Here is a 17266-nt window from a genome sequence, read left to right as displayed (position 1 = left end):
GCATTTTTTTTACTTAAAAAATGAGGCTTGGGCTTCCCTGGTGGCGCAGTGGTTGAGAGTCCGCCTGCCGATGCAGGGGACACACGGGTTCGTGCCCCGGTCCGGGAAGATCCCACATGCCGCGGAGCGGCTGGGCCCGTGAGCCATGGCCGCTGAGCCTGCGCGTCCAGAGCCTGTGCTCCGCAACGGGAGAGGCCACAACAGTGAGAGGCCCGCGTACCACAAAAAAAAAAAAAAAAAAAAAAATGAGGCTTGACTCTCATGCCAGGTGTTGCTTTTTGTTTTAAAGAGATCAACCCGTGCTTGGAGAACCATGGTGGCTGTCACCAGCACGCAGAGTGCACGCAAACAGGACCCAACCAGGTGAGCTGTGTCTCCGCGGGGGCCTACGTTTTCCTAGGAGCAAATTCCTGGGTAGTTAGACCCAGGCCTGAGGGACAGGGGCTGAGGACAGACCTCTAGGGAGCAGCAGCATGAAATAAATACATTAGAGGAGGTTCTGGAAGAATACCCCAGGAGGCCATTCTTTGGGAAGCAGGAGAAAAGGGGAGAGGGGCAGGGGACAAAGGGTGCACAGGGAGAAGGGCCTTCCCTGGAGTGGGAAGAAGTGGCATTTGCAAACACCACATGGTTCCAGGAGCACCTAGAAGGTCTCCAGCAATGCTCTCCTTTCTTTCAGCTTTCTGATGCCCAGAATCTTACCATTTTTCTCTGTCTTGAGGCTCTGAAACGCATGTGCCACAGCAGAAGATAACGGTGTTAAGGCCTCTGTCAGCCACGTATTCCCCAACACTGTGCCCCTTGCGGCGCCTTCCGCGGGAGCAGGTTTGGGGACGTGGGGAAATGTGAGGGCTCCAGCACAAAGGAGGGGAGAGGTCGAAGGGTGAGAAGACTCAGGCGGGGAAGCTGGAGGCTCGGGGACCCAGGCTGTGCCTCCCTCAGTCCATGTCATGTTGTGAACGAGCAGGAAATTGCATACGTCAGAAACTGGATGATGACCAGAGCTGACAGCCAGCAGAACCTCTCTGTGAAATGACCCATTTCCCCTTCCTCCTGGACAGGCCGCCTGTAACTGTTTGTCAAAATACACTGGAGATGGGAAGGTCTGCACGCTCATCAACATCTGCTTAACCGTGAGTACGGCGCCCCCCCCACCCCGGGTCTGGCCTGCGGTGCCCCCTTCTCCGCGTCTAGGGGCGGGGCATTGAGGTGGGCCCCGTCAGAGCTGCCTCTGGGCCATTTCTCCCTCGTGTCCCAGTTGCAGTGTTGGAGAAACTCCAGTCTCTGCCTCCATCTTCAAGTGGCTTCCCCTCTGTGTCTGTGTCTCCTCTTCTAGTGAGGACGCTTGTGGTCTTAAGACCCCCTGGTTAATCTAGGACGATCTCATCTCGAGATCCTCCACTGCATCTGCAAAGACTCCTTTTCTAAACAAGGGTCACATTCACAGATACCAGGGCTTAGGACGTGGACATAGCTTTGCAGGGGGCCACGATTCAACCCACCGCAGAGCAGGAAGAACAGCGGTCTCTGCCCCAGCTCACAGAGCGAGCGCCTGGCACAGCCAGAACTTGAGCGCACGTCTGTCTGACTCAGAGGCCACACCCTTGACCACTTCTCGTGGTGCGTGGTGCTTGTTCCTCCCGCGAGGCACTGATCCCCCCACGGGGGCCCGGTTCATACACCTTCCTTCCTCGTTCATATCACTGCCCACCTGAGAGCCTCCTGCTGTGGGCGTGAGTACAGCACAGACAGCCCGTAATTAAAGCCCTTCCTCTCCAGTCCAGGTCCCTACTGTCCCCCCTGCTGGTCTGTTTCATACTGACTGCCTTCCAGCTGATGACTTTTCCCTTTGCTATGATGGATTAGAGTTCAGCCTAAAGCTGAGAAGTATCCAACGTGCTTGATGCCTTTCTAGTTAACCCCCAGGTGTTGAGAAACTTCCCATTTGGCAGCTCTGGGCTGACTATTCAGGGCTGGAGATCTGCTGGGATGGGCTGCCATCTTGAGATATGGGCATACCTCAGAGATATCGCGGGTTCGGTTCCAGACCACCAAAATAAAATGAATGTCGCAATAAAGCAAGTCACAAAAATGTTTGGTTTCCCAATACATATAAAAGTTATATTTACACTATACTGAAGTCTATTAAGTGTGCAATAACATTATGTCTAAAAGACCAATGTATGTAAACCAACTACAGTTAAAAACAAAAGACATTAGGAGTTAAAATAAATAAACAAGGTACATACCTTCATTTTAAAATATTTCATTGCTAAAACTTGCTAACCATCATCTGACATCGCCACAAACCTCCAATTTGTAAAAACCACATTATCTGCGAAGTGCAGTAACAGAAGGTGTGCCTGTGTAAGGCTGTAGGAGTGGGATGGCCCTTATAACTGTAGAGAGTTGGAAGGCAAGTTCAGGAAAAGGGCAAATAAGGCAAGCCGGTCAGTTACAGAGTGAGACAAAAAGTAAATTTCAATACAGAATCGCTGAGTGAACATTGGCAGAGCTGGCAAACTAACTGGTCTCATTCCTATCCCCCATTCCTTGGAAATTCTACCAGAAAAATGGCGGCTGTAGTGAATTTGCTCTCTGCAATCACACCGGAGAAGACGAAAGGACTTGTACTTGCAAACCTAACTACATTGGGGATGGGTTTACCTGCCGTGGCAACATCCATCAGGTAACACGAGGCATGTTTCCATAAAGTAAACTCCACCTTCCTCCCCGTGCGAAGAATCCAGGGAGCTAAGGAGGGTGCAAGAGTTTTGTTACATATAAAACTATAAAATACAAAAGACTATTTTCATATAAATGGACAATGAAAAGAAATTTTATCTCGCAGTGGGAATTCAGTGATTCAGATCCACAGTTCTAGGGTCAGAAACACCTGGGTTTGAATTCAGCTCTGCCAGTTAGTAATGTGGCTTTGGGCAGATTATATCACCTCTTTGTGTATCCATTTTCTAAAGTGTAAAAGAAAATAACAATGGTACCAGCCCCAGCAGGTTGTTACAAGATTTCAATGAGATAATGTGTGTAGTGGGCACAGAGCACACAGAACCTCAAAGGCATCGCCGTGATGTGGATTGTTGTTGGAGTGTGTGTCTGTGAACACCCTCGGGCAGAGAGGGTGAAGCCTTGTGACACTTGTAAAGTTCTACCTATTACAACGTGAACATCCTGTTATTTGGTTTAAAGAGGGACTAGAGCATTCTGGCTGATCAAATATTCTTGTTGATAAAGAAACTAAATCTGCCATAAACCTATAACTGAGTTTTTTAATATTGAATTTTTAAAAATGAGTCGTTCTGAACATCAACTGTGAGCCTATAGATGAGGCAGATTTCCAGTTGAAATGATGGTAGATACTCTTAATCTTAGAGAATTTGTCCTCCATTGACATTCTGGTATATAATTCACAGATGTTAAGTGAACCTTCCTTGTCTTTGTTTCCAGGAGCTTCCCAAGAACCCCCAAACATCCCAGTATTACTTCCAGTTGCTGGTAAGAATGTGTGTGTCTGTCTAACTAGAAGAGTTGGGTCTCAAGCCAGATATGGGATAAATCTGTAACCTCCAGAGTAGGTGAGACGAGAATAAATCCGGGAAACTGCATTTCTGGAATAGGCTCTGTGTTGGTCCTTTGTGAACTTCTCAGGCCCCAGGTGGGCAGCATAAAAGAGTGGAATAAATGTTGCACTAGCCCACTGCACACGTGAGAATGTAGTTTATAAAAAAAACCTGCCATCATACCTGTGGAGACAAGAAGCGTTACTGGGGCAATTGGCTAATTCTCCCGGTGAAAGTATTAAGTTAGATCTTTCTGCACCTCTTACATCAGAATACATTCCAGATATATTGAAAAATAAAGGATAAAAATCTAGAAGAATAAAATCATAAAACCTAGAAGAAAATATAAGTAACCGTAGGGTCTTAGCATTGGCAAGAAGAGAGTTCAAACAGTAAGTCATCTTATTGCTTATATTTGTATTGTTATCCCAAACAGAAAACATTTAGTATGTGGAAAAGACACTGGAAAAAAGTATCTGGAAATAACAGAGATCCTTCTAGGTGGTGGGATTATGGGTATTTTCTTCTTTATACTGTATTTTCAAATCTTTAATACAGTCAGCATATGTTATTTTTATACCCAGATAAAAATAAACATTAATTCAACGTCTAAGAATCTGAGTAACTCTGAATCTAAGACTAAATGAAACATGGGTCTCCCTATCCAGTTTTCTCTCCCCTCTGCCATCATGTACTCTCTGCTAGTTGTTTGAGCCCCTGCCTGTACTTATGTTAAGTACATGGCATGTGGCCCCCACCTTCCTTCCTACAGGAGCATTCTGTACGAGACCTGGTTGGTCCTGGCCCCTTCACTGTTCTGGCACCTTTGTCTGCAGCCTTTGATGAGGAACCCCAGGTAAGCATGAAGCTAGAGACAGGTGAAAGAGGTTTGAGATTGGAACACAGTCTCTGGGCATCACCCTGGAGATAACACTGAAGACATTTCTGGACAGTAGATCTAGGATCGGCTGGAGCTGACCAGTAATGGAAGGGGCTGCCTCTCAGTGTAGGGACCCCTCTCAGGGGAAGCATTCAAGTGGATTTGGGGTAACCACTGGCCAGAGACTTTCTAAAGGACATTCCTGAATAGGGTAGGAGGTTAGAAAAGACCAACAATTCATAAATAATTCAAAGCTCCCAGAGACCACCACACCCCCCCCGAAAAAAAAAAAGGAATGAAAAGAAATGCTATATTAATGGGATATAAATAGGTTCTTTTCTTGCAGGACTTATCAGAGCCTTTACTGTTTAACATTCACTTGGACTCTTCATGCTGGATTACCTATTAATATACAATAATGTAGCAAACATTTATTGATTGTGCCAGACACTGTTTCTAGTACCTGTCATAGATTAACTCATGACAGTCTTCATGACAACACAGTAAGCTGAATGCTATTATCATCCCCGTTTAACAGTTGAGGACGTTGAGAGAAGTAACTTTCCCCAGGTCACACGACGAGCAAAATGTGGAGCAAGGACTCAGACATGACTCTAGAACCTGCGTTCCTGACCACCACCCACACTGCTTCTCTATGCATATATTTTGGACACCAGTGAAGCAGGGACACAGAAATAGTTTTTAAACAAAATTTGACATTTGATTTTTTTTAAGCACCCAAAGAGTTATCATGAAACGATGATAACCTCGTGGGCTTTATTATCACACTGACTTTATGGTTAATATTGTTTGTAGTTTGATTTACGAATGATGAAGCATGGTGGGCTTCTCCATACTAACGGTGTAAATCTGGCCCAGGCATCTCTGCAGCAGGGGGCTGTACTATGTAGTATTACCCGGCATTTTTTCACAAGAGCACTTGTTTTTCAAGTAGCATCTCACGGGACTTGGGGTCCTTGGCACATGTGTTGTGAAATGCTGGACCAGAGGAACTCCAAGTTCCCTTTTACTCTGAGATTCTACAATGGAAGCAGGAAAGGAACTAGGGCTGCCTTCTCCCTCTTGCCTGAATAACCTCTACCGTAACCCTGACTACAAGCCAACCCCGACTGCCGACTTCCTAGGGTCTGGGTGGGGACAGAGGTATGGGGGAGAGTCTGGAGGAGAGGACAGCAAAAGGGAAAGTTGGAGCAGAAGGCTTCTGACTCTGGCTGGAACCCTCTGATCTATGGCAGATTAAGGACTGGGACAAACAGGGCCTGATGCCCCAGGTTCTTCGTTATCATGTGATCGCCTGCCACCAGCTGCTTCTGGAAAACCTGAAATTGACCCCCAATGCTACTTCCCTCCAAGGGGAGTCAATTGTCATCTCCGTCTCTCAGGTAAGAGAGGCCACCTCTGCAAGGTGCCCATTTTCCTTGGGCCCTCTCTCTTTCCTCTTCCTTAGAGTAGTAAGAGGAATAATAACAGTAACAACTAACGCATGTGGAGTGATTGCTATATGCCAGGTACTACCCTAAGTATCTTATGTGTACTAACTGATTTCATCCTCAAAATAATCCCATCATGTAGGGGATTTCCCGTCATGAAAACACTACTGTTTTCCCCAATTTACAAATTAGGAAACTGAGCTTAGAGAGGTTAAGCAACTTTTCCAAGGTCACACAGCAAGTAAATATTAGAGCTGGAATTGAAACTCAGAGGCAAGGCAGCCTCAGGTGGTCAAGAGAACTGCTTTTGGCAGCACTGGTCAGAAGCCGGAGAGGGATGAAAGCTTTTGTTCAAAGCATTTGACCATGCTGATCCCTTCCCTCCCACAAAGAGAAACGAATGGTGGCTGTGGAATCCATTACAAAGGGAAAAATGTGTGTAGTGGCGTCAGCAGGGGGGCTGGTGGTGTAGAGAACACATGTGAAAGAGAAGCCAGTTGTGATCTGCTTTTTATTTCATATTTGAGAATCACAGTGAAGTGACTGTTTTGGTTGATTATTTGCTATTAACTTCTCCAGGTGAAAATTACATTCTTGTCTCAGTTTTTTTTTTATATAATCATGATAAAAAATGTGCTCAAGTAATTTGTATCTTCAGATTTTTCCTACGGCTCTACGTAAGTATTCACTTTCACGATGATGTAACATGTTCGTGAAACGTTTTGAAAAAAGTGATTTTGTGTCTATTTCTCCTCGTGCTCATTTCCTTTTTTTTTTCTTTTTTGATTGATTTCAGGACACAGTGTTGATAAATAATAAAGCTAAGATCATATCCAGTGACATCATCAGTACCAACGGAATCATCCACATCATAGACAAACTGCTATCTCCCCACAACTTGCTTGTCACCCCTAAAGATGCCTCTGGAAGGATTCTGGTGGGTGAACTCATTGTCAGGCTCTCAGCGTGGAATGACAATACTCACCATTTATTACCTCAGTTCTGATTTTGAGGCATTGTTTCAAGACGTTTTAATTTTGCTGCTTCAATCTCAAGCTACTATTAAAAACCTCATAAATACCATTCTTAGTAAGAAGTAAATAGGCAAAAGTCTATTTTAAATAATTGAATGGATCTTATAAGTTTTTCTTTAGCGTCCACAAGGGCAGGTGGTCTTGTATCGATTTGGAAGATGGAGAAGTTACATAGATGGATGATGATGATGATGTGTGAGAGAGACAGAGGATAGATGATTGATAGATGATAGAGAGATAGGTAGGTAGATAGGTGATAGGTAGGTAGGTAGATAGATAGACAGATACCACTAAAACTGAACCAGGAGTAAAACGTCTTCTCAATTGACAGAAAAGACAGTTTCAACTTTTTTGTTATTTATTAGTGTTGGGTTCTTCACTGCAGACAGCAGAATCCACTATATCTCACTTAAATAAAAAAGAGTTCCTAAAGATATTAAGTATATCACTAAATCTCTTAGAAAGCCGAAGAGCCTAATTCAGATGCTACACAGCTGGGAATAAAGCAGCCCAGGGACACCTACAAAGGGAGGACACCTGGCTTCACCGTAGGGCTGTCCTATACCAGCTACGCCCATGCCACCTGTCTCCAGCCTCATCACTAGGACATGAGAGTCTGGACACCAGATGCCTCCACCCTGTGCTCGTCAGAAGATCTGATATTCCTACTAGCAGCCACCACCACCTCATGTTGTTTCTTTTCACCTCTAAGTCTTGCACAAGCACCTCCGCCTGGGGGATCCCGTATCACATATGGAACTCTAGCTGCAAGGCAGTCTGGGAAAATGCAGTGTTTGGCCATCCAGCCTCTGTAAAGCAGGAAGGCATGGGTACAGTGGAGCTGGGGTGGGTGCTGACGAGCCAACCTACCGTACCTGCCACACTATCTTCCCCTCGTTCTATTCAGTTGAGCTTTTGTTAAAGTGCTTTGTGAACTGTAGGCAGAAACGTTTCATTCCCATTCTTATTATCTTTGCAGCAAAATCTTACAACAGTGGCAATAAACCATGGCTACATCAAATTTAGCAACTTGATACAGGTAAAAACCTAGCAGGAAAGTTACCTCAGGGGATATAACCTACCTAAAGGGGTTCGGTGTTTGGAGGGTTTTTTGTTTGTTGTGTGGGGTTTTTTTGTGGCACTAGCCAGCTGTTGTGGGATCTTCGGGAAAGTCCTACTTTTCTGAAGAACAAAGTCTTTCTCTGCCACTCCTTTCCCCAAATGTTGTAGGGTTTGTTCCCTGGCTGAGTTAGAAATTGAGGTATTTGAGGCTGGAGCAAGGGAAAGGAATTAGGATGTGCCAGTTCCTGAAATAGGTGCTTCACATCTGGAATCATCACCCCTGTTACCAAGATGGGGAAACTGAGACACAGAGATGGGAAATCTATGCTGATGAGATGGGCAGAAATTACACTTCAGACCACATTTTTCTGACTTCAGCGGTGACTCCCACGAATTGAGTAGAGAAACTTCTTGTTCAAAGATTTCGGAGGAGAATCAGGAAGGAGCGGGTTTCTCCAAGACCCCTCTCCGCCACCTAACCCCAGCAGTCCCAGGAGGGCTCTTAGAACCCTGGGGCTCCCACAGCGCAGTCAACAAACCTGGTGTAGACCAGTGATTTCCAAAATGGCCTGGGGCTTGGGTTCTCTGGGGAGCTTTTTAGAAATGGAGATTTGAAGGTGTTCTTAATGAGACTCTCCAGGGGTGTTATAGACCAGTATATTTGCCCATCCACCCAGCCCCTAAACCTTATACTACCCCCGTTACCTGGACATCAGGTCTGCTTGAACACAGACTTTTATTGCAAGGTAGCAAGCTTCTCTGGGGCTCAAAAAAAGGGAATAAAAAAGCCTACTTCATAGTGTTGTCGGGAAAATTATAAGAAAAAAAATATATGATACACCCCTGCTGTAGAAGGTTCTCAAAATGATTCTTACCCATTCATCTGGCAAGTTCTTTTTTTGACTCTGTGTGATCTAGAAATCTTCTAAATATACAGGAGTATCTCAATATTGCATAGGTTTCACTTTTTTTTAATGAAATATGAGAAAAGCGCCAAGTGGGTCTTCCAGAAATTAAAATATTTGGACGAGAGTAGTAGCAAAAAAAGATAGAGAGAAGGAGAGATACTTGCTAAAGTGTTTCCCTATTAACAAAAGCCCAGAATTTGACTTTGTTTTACTTTCTAAGAAAATGAAGGTCAGGATGACTGGAGTCTGATGGGCCTTTAGTTTTAGGGACCGGCCAGAGTCCCCAGAAGCCCCAGGGCAGGCACGGAGGGGACCCCGGGCTGGCTGGCTCCGGTCCTCAAGGAGAGCCTGTGCCTCTTGGCTGGGCTTTGCCGGGCAGGTGACCAGCCCCCTGCGTTTCAGGACTCGGGCTTGCTGAATGTCATCACTGACCCTATCCACACCCCGGTCACTCTCTTCTGGCCCAGCGACCAAGCCCTCCAAGCCCTGCCCCCTGAACAACAGGATTTCCTGTTCAACCAAGACAACAAGGACAAGTTGAAGGAATATTTGAAGTTCCACGTGATCCGAGATTCCAAGGTATTTTGTTTTCACACAGACGGGAGTTGCGGGGGTGCCCCTGGGGTGATCAAATCCAGGAATTGTCCGTGCATCTCCACCCCCCCACTACGGTGCAAAGGTGGCCTGAGCATCCCCTGCCCCGCTGTGTCCTCCTCTGACTGCCTGTGGTGAATTGACCCCTGCAGTGTAGCACATCTCGTTCTGTTTCTCCCACTGGCCACTGTTTTTGTCCCAACTTTAACCAACACCCAAGAGCATCCCTCCCCTCTTGTACTGCAGACCAGCTTCCTCCCTGCCCTAGTTCACATGGCAAAGTGGCCGTTGACGACAGTCCCCAAGTTTCTCCCAGAATGACTCTTATCTCTCCCAATTCCAGAGTTTCTAGGCAAAGGTCTGATTCATCCAGCTGTGGCCAGCTGTTGGCTCCTGAGCTGATCCTCTGTGATCAGGGAAGCAGGATCTTGTGGGAACATGGCAGCTCTTGCTAAAACCCTGTCTCTTTGGGTCCTCAGCCAGGACCCTGTTTCCCTCCAGGAATGAGACACCTAATCCAAGAAGGCCAAATGCCCTCCCTCTGGTTAATTGGTAGGAACTGTAGTAGTTTCCTAAGGCTGCCATAACCAATTACCACAAACTGGGTGGCTTGAAACAACAGAAATGTATTCCCTCAGAGCTCTGGAGGCCAGAGGTCTGAAATCACAGTGTTGACAAGGCTGTTCCTGCTGAAAGCTCTGGGGGAGGGTCTGCTCCCTGCCTCTCTCTTAGCTTCTGATGGTTGCCAGACATCCTTGGCAACCCTGCCTTTTAGTGCGTCCCTCCAGTCTCTGGCCCTGTTATCACATGGCTCTCGTATCTTCTCCCTGTGTGTTTCCGTGTCTTCACATGGCACTCTCCTCTCTTCTTAAGAAGGCACCAGTCATATTGGATTAAGGGTTTACTCTACTCTGGTATGACCTCATGTCAACTAATTACATCTGCAATGATCTTATTTCCAAGCAAGGTCACATTTTGAGGTAATGGGGACCAAGACTTCAGTAAAACTTTTGAGGGGACACAATTCAACCCATCACAGCGCCCTATGCCATCTCCCTAACTCTGATCCTGCCACGGGCTTCATACACCAACACAGCATCTTCCATGGACTCCCGAGCATAGATGGGGATGGAAGGCTGATTGAAACCAGCTGGAGGAGACTTTCCCCACAGAAAAAATGTCCAACTTCCTAGAGAGCCCACGCTTATTCTTGCTTTTGATTATATCTGCTGTCATTTTAAAGCTGGAATTATTAGAACTCTTAGAAAAATTGTGTCTGAATTTGGTTTGTTGGCGAAGCTCCTTGGGGCCATTCTTCAGCCCAGATTTGGGGTGTTAATGTGGCATCATCGCTCCTACAGGTTTTGGCAGTGGATCTCCCCAGGTCTGCTACCTGGAAGACCCTGCAAGGTTCCGAGCTGAGTGTGAAGTGCGGAGCTGGCAGTGACATCGTGAGTATTGTCACCCAGTGGAAGTTGGGAGTGCATTCTCCAACCACTGCCCCTTCCAGGAGTTGTTCATTTTTTCCCACGTTGACAGCAAGCTCTTTTCTCTCACTGCCTTCAGGGCTATCTCCCCTAAGTGGATATGAAAAACCCGATAAGTCCTGGCCAGCCCAAGCCCTCACCAGGTGTCAGGGAGCCTCCCTTTACACTTGCAGAGAGCAGCTTTTGGTTGATTTTTGGGGAAGATTTATTTTCCAGTGTGAGACGCTTCCCTGAAGCAAGAAAGTACACTGTCATTCCTTTTCCTTCCTTCCCAGCCCTGCTGCAGCTTCCCCTCCAGCCTTCTCAAAGCATGTCAGAGCCAGCTCTAGGTTACATTTACCTAGATAGGCCAACAAAGAGAAAATTTGCAATTTTCACCTTCCTCGGCTAGCTCCTTAACAATATTACCTTCCTGTAATTCCCTGTGATGAATGGGTCTGATGGGATAATAGTAGCTACATCCTCTATCTTTTATTTAATGGAAAATGGCAGTGGCTTAAATATGTAAGGGTTTCTCTCTCTTATAAAAAAAAAAAATCTGGAAGTAGCCAATCCAGAGCTAGTATGATGGCTCACTGGGGGAGCTCCTTCTGTCTTCCTGCTCTGCAGCACATGTTTCCAGCCTCACAGTCACCTCAAGGTCCAACATAACTGTTGGAGCTCCAGCCATCATGTCCACTTTCCAGGCAGTAGAAAGGAGAAAGGGCAAAAGGGATGCAGCTCCAAGCTGAGTTGATTACCTTCAAGGAGCCTTCTGAGAAGTCCCAGATAACATTCTGTTTACATCTTCTGACAAGCCAGAATCCCTTTGGTGATTGGATTGGAATTGCATTGAATTTGTTACCAAATATGAAGAGTGTTAGTTAGCATCTTTACATCCCAACTTCTGGAAAGTTGTCCTAATGTACGTACTCTCTTGAGATCAACTATACTGTCTCCATAGACCAAACTGGGCATGTATCAAAGAAGAAGAAGAAAAATGTTCACTGCTCATCCTGAGTGCTAATAGAACTTTCAGGCACTTTGTACTCAGAGTACTATTTTTTTTTTTTTTTTTTTTTTTGGCTGCATCAGGTCTTAGTTGCAGCACACGGGATTTTTCGTTGCGGCGCGCAGGCTCTTCGTTGTGGTGCGCAGGCTTCTCTCTAGTTGTGGCGTGTGGGTTTTCTCTTCTCTAGTTGTGATGCGTGGGTTCCAGAGTGCATGGGCTCTGTAGTTTCTAGCACGCAGCCTCTCTAGTTGAGGCAAACGAGCTCAGTAGTTGTGGCACACGGGCTTAGTTGCTCCACGGCATGTGGAATCTTAGTTCCCTGACCAGGGATGGAATCCGCGTCCCCTGCATTGGAAGGCGGATTCTGTACCACTGGACCACCAGGGAAGTCCCCAGAGTACTATTGAGTTGGAACTTTATAACAACCCTAGGCAATGGAATCATTAATCCTATTCACCTGGTAAAAACAATTAAACCTCAGGGAAGTTCAGGGACTTGTTCACACAGTGTATAAGTAGAAGTGGGGGGATTCAACTGCAGTTTTCCAGGGCTCTTTCCACTGAGTTACACAGTGTACATCCCATCAAACACTAGAGAGAGATTTATCTTTTTCTTTTCATGCAACTTTCTAAAAGCATTTGCTTCCTGGGAGGGAAATATATCCGTCAATTTACTAGCTGGGTGGACCTTAGGAAAGAAAGCCTGAGGACTGTTGCAAGCCTTAAACAAAATCATGTATCTAGAGCACAGTTTAGACAATGCCTAGTATACGTGAAAAAGTTGTTGTCGTTAAAAGGGTAAAGCCCATCGGTGTATATTTTGGAAAGGAAGTTGTACCGGTAGCTCTGCTAGGTGCTGGCACTAAATATGAAAACTGGGTAGCTGTACGCGACGTGGCCGTGTCAACCAGGTTTATCCTGAGCCACGGCCAGGCCATCCCTACCCCACGCTGTTACCCCCACTGCCAGCGTTTCTACTTTGGTAGAGGCAGTGTTGTCGACTGGCCAGGAGTGTGGGCTGAGGCTGCCAGCCTGGGCATGAATGCCTGCACCACCACTTACCGACTGTGTCACCTTCGCAAGTTATCTAACCACTCACTGCCTCCGTCTCTTCATCCGTGAATGGGGATACCAGCAAGAGTAGCCACATCCTCGGGATGTTGTGAGGATTGAAAGAATTTGCACAGGTAAAGCATGAAGGACAGTACTCGGATGTAATACATACTGCGTGTCTGAGATAAAGATGTTGGCCGTCGGTACGTTATCAGTTCTCTGTGACTCTAGCAGGTGCTGGCCACATTCCATGGCCTGGGAAGAGGAGAAGTCTGAGGACGGTTGACTGTTCCCCTGCTCTCTCTCCCTCTGTCACAGGGCGAGCTCTTCCTGAACGGCCAAATGTGCAGAATTGTGCAGCGGGAGCTCTTATTTGACCTGGGCGTGGCCTACGGCATTGACTGTCTACTGATCGACCCCACCCTGGGGGGCCGCTGTGACACTTTTACCACGTTCGATGTCTCGGTCAGTCCTAAAAACACTACTGTAGTAAGGGAACCTTGGGCCAAGGAACAGCCCTCATGGGTTGTGGGACCCTGCTGTGAAGCCACAGAGGGCTGGTCCCCAGTGAACACGGGACCCAAGGGATCAGAGCGCTACATGACAGTGCTCTTCAGATTAACGTCTACTTAGTCCCGTACAAGCCTTGCCCGTGCTCATTTATGCACCCACACACCCATCCATCCATCCCCCTGCCGTTAAGGAAACAGTTGTTGGGAACCGACTGTGTGCCACTGTTCTACCAGTCATTTTCAAACCCACCCACCCATTCAGTCATTCACTTAACCATTCTACAAGCACTTTTTGAGCCTCTGCCAGAATAAACCGTGAGAAATGCCGTACTTGACAGGGTATGACTACAAAAGTGGCCGTTTCATATGGTTCCATCTAATACATGCCACCATACCGCCATTCATTTGCTCATTCATTAACACTGACTGAACTTCCGTCCCGGGTCCTGCACTGTTTGAGGCGTGTGTACATCTCACACACATTCATCCACCCAGTGCCATTTATTGACCTTTGAGCCTACTGTTTGGCTCAATGCTCATCTTAACCCCTATCCAATAGTAGAAGGCAGTTATCATCTACTCTATTATGCAAACTTGGAAATTGAGTCTCAAAGAGGTGGAGTGACTTACATGGCAAAGTCTGTCACCAGTTGATTTCTGTACCGGGCAACTTGTAGGCATTCGATAAATATCCCAAATTACTAGGATAACAGCCGAAGTAGGAGATGAAAAACCAGTTGTTAATTTCTTCACTTTCAGAGTATATACACAGACAGTTTTTTCAGTTAATCGTTTTTCTTCACCAATCAATCCCCTGAAAATCAAATAGCAACAAGAATTATTATCCCTGTTTTATAGATCAGAAGACTAAGGATCAAAGAATGTGATTAGCTAGAAGAATTACAGCTGATTTATAATGGAACTGACACCTGCATCCCCATTTCCCACTGCTGCCATACCGTGTGCCTGTGTGACCCCGCCCTGGTCCACCCCCATCTAACAGGGAATTTTTACCTCAAAGAACTAGACTAAGGAATTGAGGTCCACGACATACCTTCAGAGTGTTTGCTTTTATATTCTTGATCATAGCCAGAATCTTAATTTTTTAGTCACATAATCAAGGCATTAACCTGGGGCATTCCTTGTGTTTCCCAATATTCTGGATTTTTAAGTGTTTCTTTTCTTGCGTACTAGGGGAACTGTGGGAGCTGTGTTCATACTCCCAGCTGCCCCAGGTGGACTAAACCGAAGGTAATTATGAGCACAGTGATAACGTTTGGAGAGTGAGAGGTTTGTTTCTCTATCAGACCCCAGTCTCCTGGTAGCTGTGAGTGTGCATGCGTGTACATCTGCAAGTGTGTTATAACTGTGTGTAATTAGTTTATGTCTTTCTTTCAACAGTCAGGCCAGTGGGATTAGAGATGAACATTCTTAGCCCAGGCAGCCTGTCAACCCACTATCCATCTTTTAAGAACTGTCTAGGAGAGTCATGGGATTACAGACCTAGGAGGGGTTGCAAAGATAATTATAAAAATAATAGTTGTATTTTGTTGGTTGCTGTTCATGTCCCCGGCTCTGTGCTGGCCCCTTTATTTTGACATTATCCCTATTCCCCATTATAATACCTATAGAAAAATATATTACCTCCACTTACAACAGATGAGCCTCAGAGAGGATAAGCAATCAGCCCGAGGCCACACAGCTAGTAAGGAGCAAAGCTAGGATTAGAGCCCAGCATGCAATGTAAGAGGAATGGTTAAGCCAATGAAATTTGGGGTCCACAGTTATGGGGTCAAATTCTCATGGGTAATCTTTGGCAAGTCATTTTATATGTTTTTGCCTCTGCAAAATGGAGCTAATAACAGTTCTGTGTGTGATTATTAGGAAAAGTAAGTTTTTAAATGTGGGTACAGAGCCTGGCACATAGCAAGTGCTCATTAAGTATTAGTTTTAGTACTTACTCCAAAGCCAAGCTCTTTCTACTCTACCAGTAACCCCTCTCACAGAAACACCCCTACAAAATGAACTGTAACCCCATACCCTCTCTACTGATGTTCCTGGGGCCTGGCCACAGACCCCTCTCCTGATAGAAAGCCACCTCTTTCCCACTCCCTTCTCAGGCAACCACACCTTTTGCAAACAGCTCTAAGGATTAAGATGGGGAGAAATCTTCTTCCCATGGACTCCACCTCTGCCCCCTCCCCCATTCATTTGTCTCTCTACACCCCTAAGAAGAGAATTCCCTGTACAGGGCTCATGACCATTGACTCCCATTTTCTACTTGGGCAGTACCCAGGTTCCCCCACTGGGGGTGGACTAGAGCCCAAGGGGATGGAAGGTGGAGGGATGGTTCAATCTCTTCCTTTAGGGTGAGAAGCGGAAGTGTCTGTACGACTTGCCCTTCAGGAGGAACCTGGAAGGCTGCAAGCAGCAGTGCACCCTGGTGATACAGCTCCCCAAGTGCTGCAAGGGCTACTTCTGGCCAGACTGTCAGGGTAAGGGAGCCTCTTACTGCCTCGCAATTCTGAAATGATTGTACAATCACTGTGGAGCATTTGAAAGTACTGTATGGGGGGGCCGGGGGGGGGCACGGGGAGCAGGGGACTATATCACTCTTAATGATTCTGCTAAGAAAAGATCCAAAAGCAATTATTCTGAAGAGCTGTGCAGCTTTCCTTTTTTCTTTGTCTTGTCATATTTGGTTTTTACAGAGTTGAGATTCTACTGTGCATAGATTGTAAATCATGTGTCATGCTTTTCTGCTTGATGTTATAGCATGAGACATTTCCCATGGTGTTAGAAACACCATATTTCATTTCTGACACCAGTCTGTGATACTGATAAGCATGCTAGTTTAAACGCGTCTAAAGACATCTACCTTGGCAGGTTGCTATACAACTGTGATATGAATGGGCCATTATTTCCTGAAATCTCCCGTTATGTGTAACGTCGCCCTCCCTCCCTCACCTCACCCTTTCAGGAAAGGGCTCCTGAAACCCCTTTGTCTAGATACGACTTCTAGCCAATAACGCAGCAGCAAAAGCATAACAAATGCCATAGAACTTCCCCTCCACCATGCATTGATTTAAGTGAGCACATTTATTGAGTGCTACTTCCCATATATGGGAACATCTGAACCTCGCAGCAACCCCTAAGAAGTAGGTTCCCTTGTCATCCCCATTTTACAGATGACGAAATCAAGGCACAGATTGGATAAGAAGCACACTTAAGTACCATGCATACTCCATTCACCACGGTCCAGTTGAGAAAATTCTGGGCTGGGAGTCCACGCAGTCACTCAGCCTCCACTCCACTCTCCATCACTAAAGCACAGACCATTGATAAAAGTCAGTGTCATCCCTTATATTTGTTCAGCGCTTTATATTTTCAAATGCTCTTGGTTACAGTGTCTCATCTGATCCTCAGAGTGGGCACTCTGTCATCACCCTCCCCCTCCTCCTCTAGAGCTAAGAGAACCGAAGCTCAGAGCAAGTTCATTATTCAGCCCAGATCAACACAAATCCAGGTCTCCTGACCCCCAAATACAGTGCACAGTTCAGTATATTGCTCTGCCAGTCCTATTAGATAGATAGATAGATAGATAGATTTTTTTTTTTTTTTTTTTTTTTTTTGTGTGTGGTACGTGGGCCTCTCACTGTTGTGGCCTCTCCTGTCGCGGAGCACAGGCTCCGGACGTGCAGGCTCAGCGGCCATGGC

General features: G+C 46.1%; 1 protein-coding gene across 1 annotated transcript in view; it reads left to right on the top strand.

The window, feature by feature from the left end:
• STAB2 (stabilin 2) overlaps positions 1 to 17266 on the top strand; it is a 156562-nt gene that overhangs the window by 113705 nt on the left and 25591 nt on the right. Inside the window, exons 43-55 of the mRNA XM_065888385.1 lie at positions 290 to 363; positions 1062 to 1133; positions 2570 to 2689; positions 3466 to 3513; positions 4351 to 4434; positions 5715 to 5861; positions 6706 to 6846; positions 7923 to 7982; positions 9316 to 9492; positions 10869 to 10958; positions 13356 to 13502; positions 14744 to 14800; positions 15918 to 16044. Of these exons, the coding sequence (XP_065744457.1) occupies positions 290 to 363; positions 1062 to 1133; positions 2570 to 2689; positions 3466 to 3513; positions 4351 to 4434; positions 5715 to 5861; positions 6706 to 6846; positions 7923 to 7982; positions 9316 to 9492; positions 10869 to 10958; positions 13356 to 13502; positions 14744 to 14800; positions 15918 to 16044 (1344 nt within the window). The remainder of the gene's footprint in view (positions 1 to 289; positions 364 to 1061; positions 1134 to 2569; positions 2690 to 3465; positions 3514 to 4350; positions 4435 to 5714; positions 5862 to 6705; positions 6847 to 7922; positions 7983 to 9315; positions 9493 to 10868; positions 10959 to 13355; positions 13503 to 14743; positions 14801 to 15917; positions 16045 to 17266) is intronic.

This window comes from Phocoena phocoena, chromosome 11, assembly GCF_963924675.1.
Source record: "Phocoena phocoena chromosome 11, mPhoPho1.1, whole genome shotgun sequence".
Lineage (NCBI taxonomy): Eukaryota > Metazoa > Chordata > Mammalia > Artiodactyla > Phocoenidae > Phocoena > Phocoena phocoena.
Note: the sequence above shows the minus strand (reverse complement) of the source record. Positions and strands in the feature narration are given on the sequence as shown.